General features: G+C 38.8%; 2 protein-coding genes and 1 long non-coding RNA gene across 3 annotated transcripts; all 3 read left to right on the top strand.

The window, feature by feature from the left end:
• Positions 1-3,695: 3,695 nt before the first annotated feature.
• LOC120729243 lies at positions 3,696-5,376 on the top strand. The gene is made up of 9 exons (XM_040024783.1): positions 3,696-3,746; positions 3,995-4,097; positions 4,181-4,195; positions 4,288-4,469; positions 4,562-4,645; positions 4,727-4,792; positions 4,866-4,931; positions 5,018-5,050; positions 5,161-5,376. Exons 1-9 carry the CDS (start codon positions 3,696-3,698, stop codon positions 5,218-5,220), a joined length of 660 nt encoding a protein of 219 aa, XP_039880717.1. The 3' UTR covers positions 5,221-5,376.
• Positions 5,377-6,759: 1,383 nt separating this feature from the next.
• On the top strand, positions 6,760-9,485 carry odam (odontogenic, ameloblast associated). Its single transcript, XM_040024166.1, has 10 exons — positions 6,760-6,803; positions 6,906-6,971; positions 7,059-7,094; positions 7,182-7,229; positions 7,382-7,630; positions 7,760-7,816; positions 7,908-8,030; positions 8,944-8,976; positions 9,083-9,166; positions 9,309-9,485. The coding sequence occupies exons 2-10, from the start codon at positions 6,912-6,914 to the stop codon at positions 9,342-9,344; spliced, it is 726 nt and encodes a 241-aa protein (XP_039880100.1). The 5' UTR covers positions 6,760-6,803; positions 6,906-6,911; the 3' UTR covers positions 9,345-9,485.
• Positions 9,486-14,630: 5,145 nt separating this feature from the next.
• Positions 14,631-15,469, top strand: LOC120728912. Its single transcript, XR_005694809.1, has 4 exons — positions 14,631-14,696; positions 14,821-14,894; positions 15,015-15,074; positions 15,259-15,469. It is a non-coding gene; the product is annotated as an uncharacterized LOC120728912 (long non-coding RNA).
• The last annotated feature ends 1,760 nt before the right edge of the window (positions 15,470-17,229 follow it).

The following is a 17,229-nucleotide window of genomic DNA, read 5'->3' as shown; positions in this document are numbered from 1 at the left end:
GTGGTCAAGAACCAAACGTTCCGATGCTATAATCAATCACCAGCACCAACATGTAATACTGAAAACACGAGCAAGAGCGCATCAATGAACGTAGTATTGTTTACATTGATGAGGAATAGTGTTACCGTGCGAGGTATGCTGTTCATCAACTCGATCAGCAACCATGTGGCTCAGAGATGTGTATATGTGGTAATCAGGGTCCCCCTGGTGCCAATGGAGCACTGCACCCTCGCTCTTCTTCAGGAGTGCGATGCTGACAAAGACAAACTGGTATCATTTAAGGAGTGGATCACCTGTTTTGATATCAGGAATGGTGAGAGGTTCATCGTTTCTTATATTTGTGAGAAACCTTCCCATAAATGATGTAGTATGTTCATGGTCAAGGCCTATATAATTGCATAGATAGTAGAGGTTTCAGAAATGTGATGCTCCAATCTGAATATATCTTCCAAGATTTAAGATGAAAACCAAGCATGTTGCTCTAAAATATGTTCAGAATTTGATGTTTTCTGGTACTGTTAGTTGATCATTTAAATGCAAACTCTAACTCTTTGTAACTTGTCTCTCTGCAGAGGACATGGATGCCAACCTGCTTTTCTGAGCTTCGCTTTGTTCCTCATCTACTACATAAGCTTGCAAAAGCTGCTCCAGTGTTGTAGCTTGAACATCTGGCTGTTGAAGTTCTGTCTATTCAAAATGATACAGTACACGCTCTGACAAGTACAGATGAAACAAACCCATGTTACCCCCGCTATAAACAAAGCTTTGTGTAAGGCTAAGCATGGACATTTAAATCACTGATCTGTAATTTAGACTGAGCTGCTAGAACCGTCTATTAGAAGAAAGAAGTAGTTATTTTTTTGCTGGCTGTGTTCAAAATCTTTACTACAATGCATTCCAAACTGGGGCAAAGTTATTGCAGCTTGATGGTAGAAAAACATTGTGCAGTACACAGTGCCAGGTAGTACCACAATTAGTAGCAGACAATTGCAGATTCCTGTTTGATACTAGCAAATGTAAAAGCACCTGTATTGGCTACTTAGTAGCAAATGTGTACATGTTTGTCCTCATATTATGTTTCCTTACACTCCTAACTAAAGGCAAGAACAGCAAAGAAATTCACAATTTCAGAATATTTCAGTAAACTCTGTTGCTTATTGATGTTTGTGCTGAAATAAAGTCTCCTACAAAAAGACTGGTAAATATCATTTCATGTTCTGATATCTTTTCTTCATTCCTTTTCTTTTTTGCGTGTGTTTGTGTTACTTCATGAGATGAATAGCTCTTCAACAATGGTTTTTAAGAATGCAAGTCACTGGTAGTTGATTTTGGTTTGCCGCTTGATCCTAAATAATGGCCTGCTGTAAGGCGACAAAGCAAAAAATAACCTGCTGCTTGGTCATGATGATTACGGCATCTCGTTTTATGAGATAAAGCATTCTGATTGGACCTTTTCTGGTGATCGCCGAGTCTGACGCCTTCTATATAAGTAAAGAAAGCGGCGCTTCACCTGCTGATCATCTGCTGCTTGCACTGAGCTAAAACATGTACTGCATGCTGTGGGTTATCTTTCAGAGCCTGGCCCTCGTGGTGGAGAGTGGTGTGTCTTCAGGGAGTGCTGAGGCACTTGCCAATAGGGGAGTGAAGAACAATGGAGGACCAGGAGCTGCCAACGGTGCAAACGCTGGGGCTCAAAATGGGGTTCCACTGACTGGTCAGCCCTTTGTGGCACAAGTAGTCCAAGTTGGTAATACTTTGTTTATCCAGCCACTTGGGAACCCTGTAGGTCAGGCTCCACCACAACAACTAATTCCAGTTGCAGTTCTCCCACAAGGTGGAGCTTTTCTCATGGGCCAGGCAGGAGGAGCCACCATGAATCTGCAAGGGCCAGGGACGCAGCAAGCTGGAGGTGGGCTGTTTGCAGTGCTGCCACAGAGAAATGTCGGCGGAGGGCCTCAGAATGTTGTGTTGACCCCTGGCCAAGTGCAGCTGATGTCAGCAGTCGGGCCAAATAACCCACAACCCTTGGGCGGTGTTGTTGGTGCTGCAAAGCCGAGCGGCAAGCTGAGGTTTCGGCGGTCAGGTCGCAGCTCGCCTCAGGAGGACGCAGTCTCCGGTGATGAAGACTACGCCAGCTGAAGATGAGGAAGAATGCTCTGGGGTAGACACTGAGGAGAAGCAAGTGGAATGAGACGAAGCATTTTTCACAGATTCATTGCTAAACACTGATTGTGGTTCTCCTTAATACCTGTTGACACTTACTGTTGTAGATCACTTGTAACTAATGACCAATAAATGATTGAACTCCTATTGCACAAAACAAATCTGTCAAGTCTGTCTTGAACAAAACACTGAATAAATTCAGCAGGGTCATGGGTGTTGCCTCCATCTGATGGCTGTTATTTTCATATAAGAGGCTGATAAAAAATACACACAGCCTTCTGTTACAATACACAGCTTCAAGCTACTTCCAGATGGTCTCTCTTGAACATTTGAAAACCATAAATCCGTCACATCAGCATGAAATTCCTGGCACAGCTTGTTTTCTTTTGGAAAAAAAACCAGTACCTAAAATATAAATCAGATGAACAACTGCATTCGCATTAGAGAGAACCTTTTGTCCTTTAAAACTGAAAACAGAAAAAATAGTTTCTTAATTGTAACTGCATGACAGTGTGTAATTAGCTCCAGACCAAACTTCCACAGAGGGTGTTTACCTGGTCTGCTGTCAGCTGCAGAGTCAGCAAAAGGAAAAACATTCCCAGACGGCTTTGGTATATGACAGAGTAACCATCCAACCAAACAGTAATGTATGTAATGGCTCTGAACATGTGCTCGTGAAACAAGCTATAGGCTTTCTGTTTTCATTTTCTTGTTAAATTTCAGAATTTTATTAATGATTAACTGATTTCCCGAGGGCCACTGTGAGTGAGTGTGTACATTGGTTGAGAGTGTGGCGTGTGGGTAGGGCAAATAAAAAGTTTGTCACTGTTATAAAGTCATCACAAATTACAGTAAGGCACCCAGCCATGTCTGAGGCACTTATTTTAACTTTTAATTATAAAACAGCAGCAGGCAACATGCCATTTATACCTCTAGACATGAATCAAATCACAAGAGGCCATTTATGCCCGGGTGTTTTCATGAAGTCACAAACATCTTCTCATAAACAGTCGCATGCAGCTTGACACAGTAAGGTGAAAATGTTCGATTAAAATTTAACACTATAACGTATTCTTTTAGATACATGTGGTTCTGATACCTCTACATCATCAGCGTGATTTAAAAAAAACAATCCCTAAACCCAAATTTGTACTTCTTTTTGTTTAAAACACATCAACTGTGACCAACAAATTGCACAAAAATGCTGGACGCAGCAAAAAATGATACAAATTAAAACTCATACATGCAAATTGATATTTTATTTCTTTCAAAATAAAAAGAAGGTTCAATAAACACTCTAGTTTAGAAACAATTAGAATTTTCTGGCAATTATGTTTGTTGTTCAGGCTTAATGGGTAACGCCTGAACACAAACACACACATGCACATATTTTTTACAGTGTGATCTACAAAAGCTCTTGATGACTATGATGTCAGTTGTTGCCTCTTGTAACCCACAACCCACAACATTAACGAGGTCCATGCTGGGTTTAAGTCAGCTTCCAGAAGCCTCTAGAAACCCTTCCCGCGACAATGAATCACTGCGTTATTTTTTTGTGGTCACTCAGCTCTGTCAAGAACAATGTCAGTGTGTCAACTGGCTGAAGTTTCTTTTGAAAACAGGGACTTTGCTGCATTACATTTCTTTAAATCTTTGTATTGTAGAGAAACCATAGATGCCATATTGCAACTTCCCATGACACGCAGGTGACAAATATAGCATGTGAATATAGGCAGTGTTCTCCTCTCTAATTGGCTCATAATAATCTCTTGACTGATAAAAGGCGTCTTTGAAACAGAGAGTTACTGTCAGCTTTCTGGGCACGTAACAGTTGAAGCCAGAGCAAAACGTGCAAGGTCTGTGTTGTTTTACACGATTCAAGGTGCAAAATGAAGCTTTTTCTCTTCGCAGCATTTGTAGCAACCCTCAGCTATGTGAGTAGTCAATCTATCTATCCATCTATCCATATGTGTATATATCTATACTAATGTGTATATCTCATCTAAATTTATTTCAGGTCAATGCAGGCAAGGTAAGCTACAGTCAGACTATGGATGTATGCATACTTTGCACAATAATCGAAATTAGGCCACAGGCAATAAGTCTTTTTCCTGCTCCATGCAGACTGCAAGGCTGCTGGCAGCTATGAATGCAGGGATGTTGAATGGAGGACTCTTAAATGGAGGACTCTTAAATGGAGGACTCTTAAATGGAGCAAACCCTGGGATGCTGGTTGGTGGTCTGAATCCACCCATTGTTGCTGGCGGTGGAGCAGGCGTTATAGGGCAGCCCCCAGGTTTGCTCAGGTCAGTCCACTGGATTTAAGTTTGAGCGACAATGTGACTTTTCACCGATATTTGCAGTGAATCTAAGTAACACTTATTTTTCCTTCTCACAGTTTGTTCCTCGAGTTCCTGCTTTTGTCGTTCCAGCTCAGGTCGGCAATGTGTACCCCTTCCCTGCTGTCCCTGCAGTCAATGCGGTTAGTGAGGCACTTACTGTTGTGGTGTTAACAACACAACTTGTTGCAGGTTTAAGAGCATCATCTGTCTTGCTTCTCTAGTACCAGGTTCCTTTCATGGGAGTACCCCAAATGGCACCAATGAATGCTCCTCAGCAACCTGCGATGGTAATCAACCTTTACCTTCAGTGTGTCAGTGGTTATTGTTTGCAGAAATGTTACATTTCCTGTTTTTGTTTAGGGGAACCCTGCTGGTGCTGCTCCACAGCAGCTTCCAGTTCAGCCTGATCCTCTCGGAAGATTCAGGGTAGGAAACAATGAATCTTTTTTCTCAAAGGCTGTGCAATATGAATGAAAACTACACTGGATAAATGTTGCTCTGTGACTCCACAGCGCCAGATTATAAAAGCGGAAAACACCGTGAAGGTGAGACTGCGCAAAATAAACCATAAAAAGTTTTTTAAAAGTTACTCACAGTTTGCAAAAACCATATTCTGCTAGAAAAATTACTATTTTTTCTCTTATTATTTTCTCAGATTCCTTCTTCCACTCCTTCTGCATCACCAACAGCAGCACCCTGCAACAAGGATATTTAAGCTGACACCATTACTGTAACATTAGCTTTGAATTGAATCTACAAGAAATATTGAATATTATAACAATAAAAGTAAACTCCTGTGATTATTCATAAATTGATTACTTTTGTTAAAGTGGTTTGTTACAGTGTGTTCACTTTCTAATAAAATTAATCATACTCTAAATAAAATTTGTCTTGTATGAGTTTTATGCCGTAGACCATCAGTGGATCTGTGCTGCCATCTAAAGGACATATATGTTTCATAAAACTACAACTCTAGATAGATAGTGAAGCGGACATCCATAAAATGTTATCAAAAATAATATAAAATAAGATTTTTTAAAAAGATCAAAATAACAAAAATGACTACCAACCCACTTGCCACTAATTCCATTGATAAAGATAATACAGATATACTGAAGTCAAGGAGAATGAGTGAACACACATGATACAGCAAACATGATGCAGTTCTGAAGTTTTTTCAAACAGCTCCTCCTACAGCTTTTCAGCTTTACAGACATACAGAGACAGTTATGTCTCTGCACTATCAGCAAATTCCCAGAACTTAGAACACAAGATGTGCTGGTGTGGCATAAAAAAAGTGTTAGTTACTGGCATTATGTACAGGTGCGCATAAAACTGATGATGGTTCAGTTCAAGCAAGCTGCTTCACTTTCAGGATTGTGCAAGTTTGTTCACAGTCACACTGGTGTGGCCAAATGAATAAAACGGAGCCATTTGAACCATGCAAATGGATTGGATTGCAATTATGTCGCGCTTTAATATAATTCTTTACAAAACAAGTGATATTCACACCCACTTTTATTCTGTGCACACACAGAAATGGGTCCATGAGGGGAAATTTAGGGTTCTGAATCTCTCCCAAGGACACTTTAACATGTGAGATTTCACCAGGCACATTTGAAGACTTCTTTAACTGTAATAAAAATATTAGTGAGCACAATGTATAAATAAATAGGCTGGTATAATGGCTGGTGTAAGCGAAACCTGGTGAACATAACACTGAGTACACTCAACCATTAGTACAAACGATTCACCAATTAGATGCCAACATCAGACTGAGTGGGATGTGACAAATGTTTGAATATATGCTCAAACTTTCTGCTTTTCTTTTTTTTCTCATGACATGCAAAAGTTCCTTTTGGAATTATAATAATTATGCAATGCAGTGTTACACTTTACACAAGCTTTTCTTACTTTAAGAGATCACAGAACCAAAGTGAAGAATGTACACAGTACACCTGGACGCTACAGTGATGACCTCAACATGCAGCTCTGGTGATTTTGTAATTTCTGTATTTGCATAAAGTTTTAAACTGAGATTATTTGGACTCTTTTTAACAACTTGAAACAGAATGTGTCATGGTATTTAGAGACATGACTTACACCTAATTACACACTTACCTGCTCTGTGTTGTAAGTGTCTGAGTCTGTTGCCATGAGAAATGTCTGTCACACTGACCGCATATTGTTTGGATGGGTCGGTGGTGGACTATATCAGCTCAGATGGGAGGAATTTAAACGTGATGCAGAGAAGGTCGGGAGGCAGACGCAGAAAGAGGACACAGAACCAGAGGAAAGGTAACATGAGCTTTTGGTGCTCGTTGCTTCTGTGGATATATTCTTTGTGAAATGTATGTGATTGTATGATGCTCAGCAAACTTTTGTCTGTACACACTGCAGGACATCATGAAGCTGCACACTGCTCTACTGCTGATTTGTCTGTTTAGGACAAGCTTTGCTCTGCCAGTAAGTTATAGCTTTATAGTGTATCTACATAAAGTGCTGTGTTAAACATCACATTTTATGTTTTGACAGCTGTTTCTTTGACAATAGGTCCAGATTGGAATTATTGCGAGCAATAGCAATGAGGTAATGAGCTTCTAAAGCCTTTCTATGTGTTGGGCAGCTAAAGAAACAACATTAGTCATAATAATTCTGCTCTTCTTGTATATTCAGATCCTGAGACTGAATGCATTAGCTCTTGCAGCTATGGGACAAGCGCAGGTATGCATCGTGCTTATGAGATGCCAATTACCATGCAGCTCTTTGTTGCCTTGACTAACTCTGTGCCTTCTCCAGTAAAATGTTAAAATATCTGCATTAAAAAAAACAAACAAAAACATTGATGTTGACATGAGCAGACACTCTTTCTGCAGGGCTCTTCAATATTGCCCCAGTTTGTGCTGCAGCAGCAGCAGCCTGAGGTGCTGCTTACCCCACAGGTGGTGAACTTAAACCCTCAAGTGGCAGGCCCTTTTGGTCCACAGGGACCCCAACTACTGGTCCCCAACCAGGGAAACCAGTTTACACCCATGTTTTTCCCCAACGGTCAACAAGAGCAGCTTGGACCTCAACCGGACCCCAACAATCCTAACATTCCTCAGCAGGCACAAAACCCTATGCAGGTAGAATATGGCAGGCTAAAAACACATTTCTGTTTTTATCATTGATTTGTGATGTGATTGGATGTGCTGAAATTTATTTTCCATCTAAAAATTAGAAATTAACCATTCCTTTTAAACTTTTATTTTCAGATGTTTCCACAGTTTCAGTATCCATCTTACAGATTTCCTCAATTTCATAGGCCTCAGGTATGAAATCAAACATCCTGCCCTCTTTGCAAGAGTTAATACATTTATTTACATGCTCAGTGGAGATTTAAATTGTTTCTGTCGTCCACAGGGTTTCCCTTACTTTGTACCAGCTTATGGCTATCCCCAGCAGAGGAATAATGCAGGGCTGCAGCCCAACAACGGTCAGCAGAACCTGGAAAGAACGACACAGAGACCACAGCTCCCTCTGCAGGTCAGACATGATAAATACAAGCTGGAGTACAGAAACTTTGAGGAATAATATTTTATTAAAACCAGGAGAAGTTATGTGGTCACAGTTGCTCCAAGACAGTAAGGACAGTAGCAAAAAGGTTAAAGTACCAAGAGTATTAAATAATACAATATCTATCTATCTATCTATCTATCTATCTATCTATCTATCTATCTATCTATCTAAAATAAATATAATAAAATTGTTTTCTCTGGAAAAGGACATGCAGATATTAAGGGTGTACAACTATTGCAGTGTCTGCTTGTACTTAAATCATTCTAATGTTTCTACTCTTACTATAAGCATCTTAGGGAAAACTGGACCAACATTTTTACCTGATATAAGACCAAACACATCTTCTCACTCTACTGACTTTGCACAGATGTATTCAGCAAAAACAGCCACTAGTAAAACAAACCAAAATGATGGAAAATGCTGCTCCAAGCATCTGTACTACTTTGAAGTTTAAGACCTACAGACAATGATGAGTCTAAGGCAAGGCTTGATGATAATAACATAGCTGCAGATGAATCATGACTGTGTGGGTACATTAGCTGTTATGCAATGACTGCTGTCTGGCATACTGACCACACTGTCAGTCTGTCTTAGCAGATAACTGCTGAATTCATGCCAGCGCAGTGGCACATCAGCACTTCAGTGCTGGGTGACAACTCACACATGTAATTATTTATCAGTGCAACTTATGTAAGTTTATTTTGTTTCATGGCAGAGCTCATTTCCTGCTACTTTTATGCAAATGATGCATATAATTCATTGACAGTTTAATGGGTATTTAAAAAAAAATAATGCTGCTACTTAATTACTGTTTATGGCATGTTCTGCTATGACTTTTGAAGCTTGTAATCTAATGTTTATGCTTATCATCTAATTTCAGCAGGCTTCCAAGCCAAAGCCACAGACAGAACATGTGAGTGTTCTCTGCTATTTATTTCACCTAAATTAAACATTAGAATAAAAAAAAAAAGAAGACATTTTGTTTAACTGCTTCATGTTTGTACTTTGCTCTGTGACAGACATGGCCACTGGGGTCAAAGAAAGAGTCTGCCACAGTTCCTCCTGATCCTCGTGGTGATGCATCTGGCCCTGGGGTTGATGAGGTATGATTTTTATACAAGTACAGACCCTTTAAAGGCTTCACATGCACAGGAATTAATGCATGTTGCATATTCATAGAGTCCTTCATTGATGTCATTTGGGAAATTTGATTTTCAGTAATATACCTTTTTCTAATTTCTCTAGGGCCAGGTTAACTTCCCATTCCTGTTTGAGCCTTAGATGTCACAGCCGTAAGATCATTAGGCAACAAATGAGATACTCTGTATTTGGCCACAGCCTGACTGAAACTTGCAGAAATTCTACTGTTTTTTTTCCCCAGTGCTTTCATACCATGTTAAATAAAGACGTTTGTCAGATAAATTTGTGTCAGAAAGTTCATTGTTGTACACAGAAATAAAAGCTTGAATTGCAGGAATAATGTTCTGAATATATCACAAATAACAAAGATTTAAAAAAAGTTAACAATCAAACTTTTTTGTAAGGAAAATGCAAAACAAGCAACATAGTTAATATTAGTCAGTAAATTCTGAGTCAGGTTCTGTTCTAAGGTCTAAGGTCTAAGATAGCAAAATTGTTTGATAAGATGCACATTGTGACAGAAAGCCTTGGTGAATGGCAGCATGAGAACAAGAGAACTAATTCAGTGAGATGCCATCTATCCATTTTCACCATGGCTTATCCAACTAGGACCATTATGGGGTGTCGAGAAAGGTGGGATCGCAAGACAGTGAAGTGCAGTGGTTTACCTTTCATTACATCTGAGAAAGGACTTATCAACTAGCCTTTTAGGTACAAAATGACTAAAGAGTGCGATCACAGAGTTTATCTATGTGCTTTTGCAAAATGTAAATAGTCTATATTCTTGATCAAATATATAAAAATGTAAGTCTGATTAATGTGATTAATGAGAAATGCAGTTTGAGTAGTGAAATGTTTCTAACACCTGACTTTCTGGCCTTTTACTGTTTTTTTTCTGTGTGTGTGTTTCTGGGCTGGGATTGTTTGAACCAGTGGGGAATGCAAACATGGCACACAGCCCAGATCTTGTCTGAGGCTATTAGTGTTCGGTCAAAATGACTAAGGAAACATTCAGAGAATGTCTGATTTTGACATGTATAATTGAATAAAATAAGCTAGAGGTAGAGGAAAAAAACAAAAACAAAGGCAAAGACAAACAGAGGCAAAGAATAAATGATAACCTAAAATGGGAACAGTTAGAACTAGACATGAACATGAACATAAATCTGAACAGGAGCATGCAAAAACAAAGACGTGAGGAAACCATAACAGGAGCATGAAAAACCTGAGACCTGAAGTGACATAAAATCTATAGCCATGAGACGAGATAAACAAATGACCCAACACTGAACAAAGGGAAACAGAGGACCTAAATACACAGAAAGGTAATGAGGAAAGGGGAACACCTGGGGAACACAGCTGACACAAATGAACATGACGCCACAGGGGAAGCAAAACTAAATACACTGAACATGGAAACATGAGACTGCTTAAAATAAAACAAGAAACATAATGAGATGAAGACTGTGACAACATGAGCTTGACAATAGGACATGAAAAAAAACACAGACATGAAACACATGACAGACTGGGGAGATGGAAAGGAACGGAACATAAGGAGGATGAGGCATGGGCATAACTAAAAGTCATGCATTGAGGACAAGACAGACTTACACAGGAAACTGGAAATTACAACTAAACAAGGAAGCATGGTGATAACATTAACTAGACTAAAGCCTCACTAAGTCATACAGCTACAGCTAATGCTATTGTGATTAATAAACACAGAGGTTTGAAGAGAAAAAGTGAGGAAAAGTACTCTTTTAAATTAGTTAAAAGGTATCATGTTATAAATGGATGTTCATGTGAGATTGAGACAATTGAAGTAAAATGCTATAAAATGAATGAAACATCAAGGGAAATGAATTCATATGTAACTGAACATTCATATGTGATGGAATTACTAATAAGTTGTATTAAGTACAAAAGGCAGGGTAGACATCCTGAGGATAGAGGCAGTTAGAACTGGGTGAGTCCCCTCACCCATCGTCCTCATCCAAGCTCTGCACTACTGGGTAATACTCATATTATCAAAGACTGGACTTTTTCAACAAAGAGCCGATCCAGACTTCCTGTATTCATTGCTGGTTCCACAGATTGACAGATGTAGCCTTTCTGTGGGCTATGTGAGGTCTTTTTGCACCATACTGTTGATGAATCAGACACTAGAAGTATTTTCTACTTCTCTTAATAAGACTATCAAGCTATCAGGTAGCTGTGAAGACCTTACATTGGATTTAGGGTTCCTGGTGCCTGTTCTCTGTATGTCCTAGAAAATATGCACAATAAACTGGATGAACCAGGATCAGTTTATCCTGGTAATGCTGATTTATTTATTTTCTGAAGCCAGGAGGACGGATGAAAGGGGAGGGGGCAAAGTTTCCCCATAGAGGAGTATGAGTATTTTTACTAAGAAGACTCTCATTAAAGATGACGCCACAAAAACAACCAAAAGTTAAATGAGTTTTTTAAAAATAATTTCTTTGACAGCACTGCACCAACAATTAAAATGTAACAGCCCAATATAACATTAATATGTTTTAGAAAAAATTAAAGTGAAGGACAATATACATTATTAGGTATTGCTTCCTAGTAATGAATTGGACCTACCTTTGTCTTCACAACTGCTTTAAATCTTTACGGTGCAGATTCCACACAGTGCTGGAAATATTCCTGAGAGTATTTGGTCCACACTGCCATGATAGCATCACAAAATTACCGCACATTTGGTTGCACATCAGTGATGTGAATCTTCCATTCCACCACATCTCAAAGGTGCTCTATAGGATAGAGATGACCCTTTTTTATGACTAGAGATGTTGTTAAACATTTCTAACCAGGAAGTCACGTATACAGAGACACACACACATACACACGCACACACATACACATTCACTCACATGCTCGCAACTTTTACAACACACCATATGGGTTTTACAATGGGGTGTTTCTGTAGCTGTTGTCACTGAATAAAAGGCTGCTAGGGGACGCTGGGCTGAGCTCAGGTGCGGAGTTTGAAGTTCTGGATCCTGACCGGACCGGCTTCTCTTGGAAGTTAAAATGGACTAAGCTCTGAGTGTCTTGCTTCATTCATGGGGATAAGTCTCTGAGTCAGCGAGGCCTGCGAGTGCAGACCTAACAGGGGGACACTACCACAGGGCTTAAATCTGGGACTCTCCACCATTTGACCCTAGAACTAAAGAAGCTTCTTGGATTAGAGGTAAAACGTCTTCAAGCAACTTAAAGAAGTCCAGACACTTTTCTTTCCAAGCTCCTTGGACTACGATGTCCTGGATGACTGAGAACCTTCACAGACTCAAAAATCGACATCGATGTGCCTTATGTATGAATTCTGGTTGTGCTTACTGACCTTGAACCAATTTTATGTGGTACACGGCGCTCAAAAATCTGTCCAAAAAACTTTGGTAAGCTACAAAGTCGCACAACTTGGTGGATTGTTGGAGCATTACGGCTACCGTAGTCAGGAGCCTCGCAGAGTAATCTGGGTCCAAAACTCTGTCTGCTTCAGGTCCCAAAGTCAAACGAACACTGCAGCTCCACTGAGAGTTAAAAACTGTCTAAATTATTTAATCTTTAATATCATGATCAGCATTGTTGCTTAACCAGGTGTAACAATTAAGTTTAACATCCAGGTGTCCATGAAAACAGAATTTATTAAATTAACGGAGCTAGAAGTTAGCAGAAAGTTAGCTTGCTAGTTTCCACCCAAACATGCTATAGCATGTTCTGACTGAGAGATTTCTGAAAAAATTCAAACGTACTGCTCTGCTATCACTTCCAACATAAATGAAGAGAGAAAACTAAACAGCAGTGATGTTTGTGCGGTTACTAAGTTGGACTAGCTGGTACTGGTTTTATTTTGTTGTATTTAGCTGCAACACCTTAAAGGCCAGTTCATGAAAGTCTTGTTGGACATAAACCAGTCCGTGGTGCAAAAAAGGTTGTGGACCGCTGCTGTAAATGGACCAAACTTCAGTCAGGAGAACAACTGAGATAATCCATCCACAATACAAGGTTAGTCATTAATATACTACAACAACATGGGAATAGAGCAGCTGTGAGAGAATTCAACATTAATGAATCAATGGTACAGAAATGGAGAAAGCAAGAAGAATGAGTTGAGTAAAGTTTGACTTATCTGACTGTTTTGTTTCGCTTAATGCGCCTTATAATCCAGTACGCCTTATGTATAAAACAGACCCATTCATTGACAGCACGCCTTATAAGCCGGTGTGCCTTATGGTCAGAAAAATACGGTAAGTGAAATCAACTAATATAATGAATACAATTTAACATACTGTTGCAATCTTCAGCATATCCAATGCAACATTAATTATCTAATATATTCTTTAATATTGAGCACAAGCAAAAGCTTAATAAAGACATGAGAACAAGCAAAGTAAAATACAAAAATATTTTTTAAGCCAATCTGGTGATATCATGTGTTGATACTTGTATCAGACATATTAAGAAACACATATTTCCTAATGATTCTAACAGCCCCTCTTGCAGTAAAACAATAATTGCTATTTTGGACTTAATGCCTTACCATTGTCTTCTCTGTGGTTTTAGTTACGACTACAGTTTGACAAGGTGTTTGCTAATACCTAAGTAGGTTTAACTGTTTAAACTTGATTGACTAGCTTGATTCATAACGGCAATTAATTCCCTGAAATCCTGTAATCTTTTCATTATGTTCATATTTCAGTCTAAGAAAATGCATTATTCTGATGCAGGTGAATATAAAATAAGTGCAACATATTCACATGATAATTTTAATGATGATATTTAAAACAAACAAAACAACAAGAATAACTTAGTAAAAAGTACCAGTCATAATGAATGACCTTTAATATATTACACCTTTTCACATTTTCACATTATGTTCTCAACAAATAAGGACAAAAAGTATTGTCTCTTAAGCAATAACTATCATATTCAGTTTAATTTCATAATTTCCTTAGGGATTAATAAAGTATTCTGATTGTTTACTATCGCAATTGGGTTTTTTTTCATTTACATACTGAACAAGAAGAGAAGATTTTAATTCACAGCATACCTTTTTAAACATGCTTGAGTCCATACTGTACTGCTCTAATTTCAAACAACCTCTGAATACAGTTTGGCAGTAGATTACTCTGTGCTTTTCTTCATTTTCAGTGCAATATTTGAGCACAAACTTGAACAATTTCAGGGTGTGTTGTTTAATTACTGACTGACAGTTTGGTTCCTAATCTGATCCAGTTATAATTCATATGGCATAGTGTTTTTTTTTTTTTTTCTTTTTGTTTACCCTGTCTGGGTGCTGACAAGATTATTATGTGGTTTCTGGCTCTAATCATTAGTTACACCTTGGGACATTTCTTAACAAAGGTGCTCTGGTAGCTGTATATAAGAAGAGCTCAACTTTCCGAATATCACTACAACAACTTCCTTCACTCTGAGACTGACTGCTGCAGCAGTGGACTAGACGTAATTACATGAGTCTTTGTTGTCAAATTTTTCTTTGCCAGGATAGGATTAACTGTGGTATTGTGATTGTTTAATTAACTTATTTGATTTGATTAAATCTTTATTACCATTTTTATTTCAACAGGTACGATCACTGAAACCATGCTGAAGGTAGCATTTGTGCTTGGATGCCTCCTGAGCCTCACTTTGACTCAACCTGTAAGTCTGACATTATCACATATTTTTACGTATTTATTTGCACTTATGCATTCAGATACCATTAATAATACTGTAATACAATAAAATGAAGGCAGTATTGAACTTGATCATTGTCTACAGATGGGTATGGCGCGCAAAAGACTTGTGCGCTCAAGCTCTGAATCTTACTCTGGGTCAGGGGTGAGTGCTTTTCTTATTTTTTTTTCCATTACAAAATGGCAAATGATTTTTGATGCACAAGTCAGAGTACTGTGATTTGAATTACATTGTGGATTATTGCCTCCTAAATATCTAAGTTTTTAGTTTTACAGATGTAACGTTTCTCTGCATTTGATAATAAATATTTTTATTTGTGGTTTTTCAGGAAGCCAATCAACTGCCACAGTTAAACAATCAACAGCTGCAGCTACTCATACAATTACTACTTGCCAGCCTAGCAACAACCACTACTAGAGCTCCAACCACTACAACAGCTGCAACCACCCCTCGTCCGGCTGTAACTGGTTAAAAACTGGCATTTAACTATTGAATGAAAGTTAGCATGCAGTGCAACTGTCAATTTGTGATATTTTAATGAGAAAACGTAGCAGTGTCTACCAAATAAAATTTATGAATAGAAAATGTGTGTTTTTCTGTTTGTAAGAAATGTAAGTCCCTCAGCTAACCATTATATTCCCCTTTCAATAAAGAGTTTACATCACATGTGATGTGAGCAGCTATTTAGGTGTTTACTAATGAACACTGTTGATCTAAAATAGAGTTTAAATTATGGTACATCAACGATATTACATAATAAACTTTCTTAAGTTTTCTAAAATTGAGTAGACTTCCCTAATATTTAGAAGCTGCTGCCGAGGTTGGTAGCATTAACTTGAAAGTTATATTCCTGGTGGGTTTTTTTCAGTAGGAACATTCATAGTCAAACAGTTTAGCAACGGCGGGTCAAGGGGCAAGTTAGGACATAAAAGTGATAGCCTGTCAGTATGCCTCGTTATTTAAGACCGTTTATATACTGGAAAGAGTTTAAGATTAAGATTTCAGATTCAGATAACATTTTAAATCACCTACATGTGGAGTGGTGGAAATTTACTCACTCCAAAAGTAGCTACCATCCACATCGAAAGGAGATGGCTAAGGCTACATCCACACTAATGCGGTTTTTTTTGTTGGTTTTTTTTTTTTTTGCTTGTCCCGTTTGGCTCTTTTGCCATCAGAATTATTGTCTAAAGGCAAAGAAAGACGCCCAACGGATTTACTTTACCAAATGGACCATCCCAGCCTTGCCGTAATGGTCTATTTCAGACCTTCCCAAAGTGTGGGGCCCGCCCCCTAGGGGGGGCGCAGAGCCATGGCAGGGGGGGCGCTGGATGAAAAGGGGGGGGGGGGGGGAAACAAAACACTTGGACACTGCTAGCACGGGCGCCTACAGAAACGCAAACAGGAGATGAAGCATAGCTGAATATGTTTCCAGACCAACTTCATTCTAAACCAAAGACTAGAAAATATGGTGAAGCATATCTTCCCTTTGGCTTCACCTGCACAAGTGCCGAAGTAGGTCTCCCTGCAGAATTGCTTTTCCCTTCGTTGGGAGCACGCACTTGGCTGTTTAAATCACGGACAAACAGGATCCCACATTCGTGATTTTTAGTTCACAAACACTTCTTGTAATGACTAACTACTCCTGACATTTTGGAGATATATACATACTATACTATACTTTATACAATAAAGTTACAGTGGGATACAAATAATATCAGGCTGATCCTGCCACGATTTGTTCCCTCGGTTCAAATCACGGACAAACAGTATCCCACAGCTGTTTATGTTTTTAAACCTATTTTGCACAGAGAGGCATTTTTTGAAAAATGTATTGATAGCAATGTTGAATATTATTACACAAGAAAAAAAAACAACTACACGTAAAATAATCACATCATGACGCCTCTGCCTTTGTAAATGGAGGGACAGTAACTGCGTGTGCTCGTGCACGCGGGGGGGCCCGAACATTTTTCTTGTAAAACAAAGGGGGGCCCAGCAAAAAATGTTTGGGAACTACTGGTCTATTTGATTCACCTTTTATTGTTTATTTTATTTTCACTTGCTAAATACGGGACAGATTTGACTGGGGAAAAGAAAGGGGAGAAGGAAAGAGGGAAAGAAAAACAGCGGGGAAGAGGGACGGGGAAAAAGGGCAACAAACAAAAACCAACAAAATAAGCAGACAAAAAAATACATATATCAATCACCTGGATCACCTGTTGAGAAAGAAAAAAGAAAACAAGCGGAAGAAAAAAAAAGAGCAATATAATAAACAACATCACAATGATATATGGGA

The sequence above is a fragment of the Simochromis diagramma genome, unplaced genomic scaffold (assembly GCF_900408965.1).
Source record: "Simochromis diagramma unplaced genomic scaffold, fSimDia1.1 OVJJ01000302.1, whole genome shotgun sequence".
Lineage (NCBI taxonomy): Eukaryota > Metazoa > Chordata > Actinopteri > Cichliformes > Cichlidae > Simochromis > Simochromis diagramma.
The sequence above is the reverse complement of the archived record's forward strand: the minus strand, read 5'-3'. Positions and strand labels throughout refer to the sequence as shown.

Bases quoted from the DNA above. Each gene is read 5' to 3' on its own strand.
- LOC120729243 (XM_040024783.1), top strand. From the start codon at position 3,696: ATGAATCACTGCGTTATTTTTTTGTGGTCACTCAGCTCTGTCAAGAAC. The intron at 4,470-4,561 runs GTCAGTCCACTG...TCCTTCTCACAG, and splicing joins CAGCCCCCAGGTTTGCTCAG to TTTGTTCCTCGAGTTCCTGC. The intron at 4,793-4,865 runs GTAATCAACCTT...GTTTTTGTTTAG, and splicing joins CTCCTCAGCAACCTGCGATG to GGGAACCCTGCTGGTGCTGC.
- odam (XM_040024166.1), top strand. From the start codon at position 6,912: ATGAAGCTGCACACTGCTCTACTGCTGATTTGTCTGTTTAGGACAAGC. The intron at 7,230-7,381 runs GTATGCATCGTG...CTCTTTCTGCAG, and splicing joins CAGCTATGGGACAAGCGCAG to GGCTCTTCAATATTGCCCCA. The intron at 8,977-9,082 runs GTGAGTGTTCTC...GCTCTGTGACAG, and splicing joins CAAAGCCACAGACAGAACAT to ACATGGCCACTGGGGTCAAA.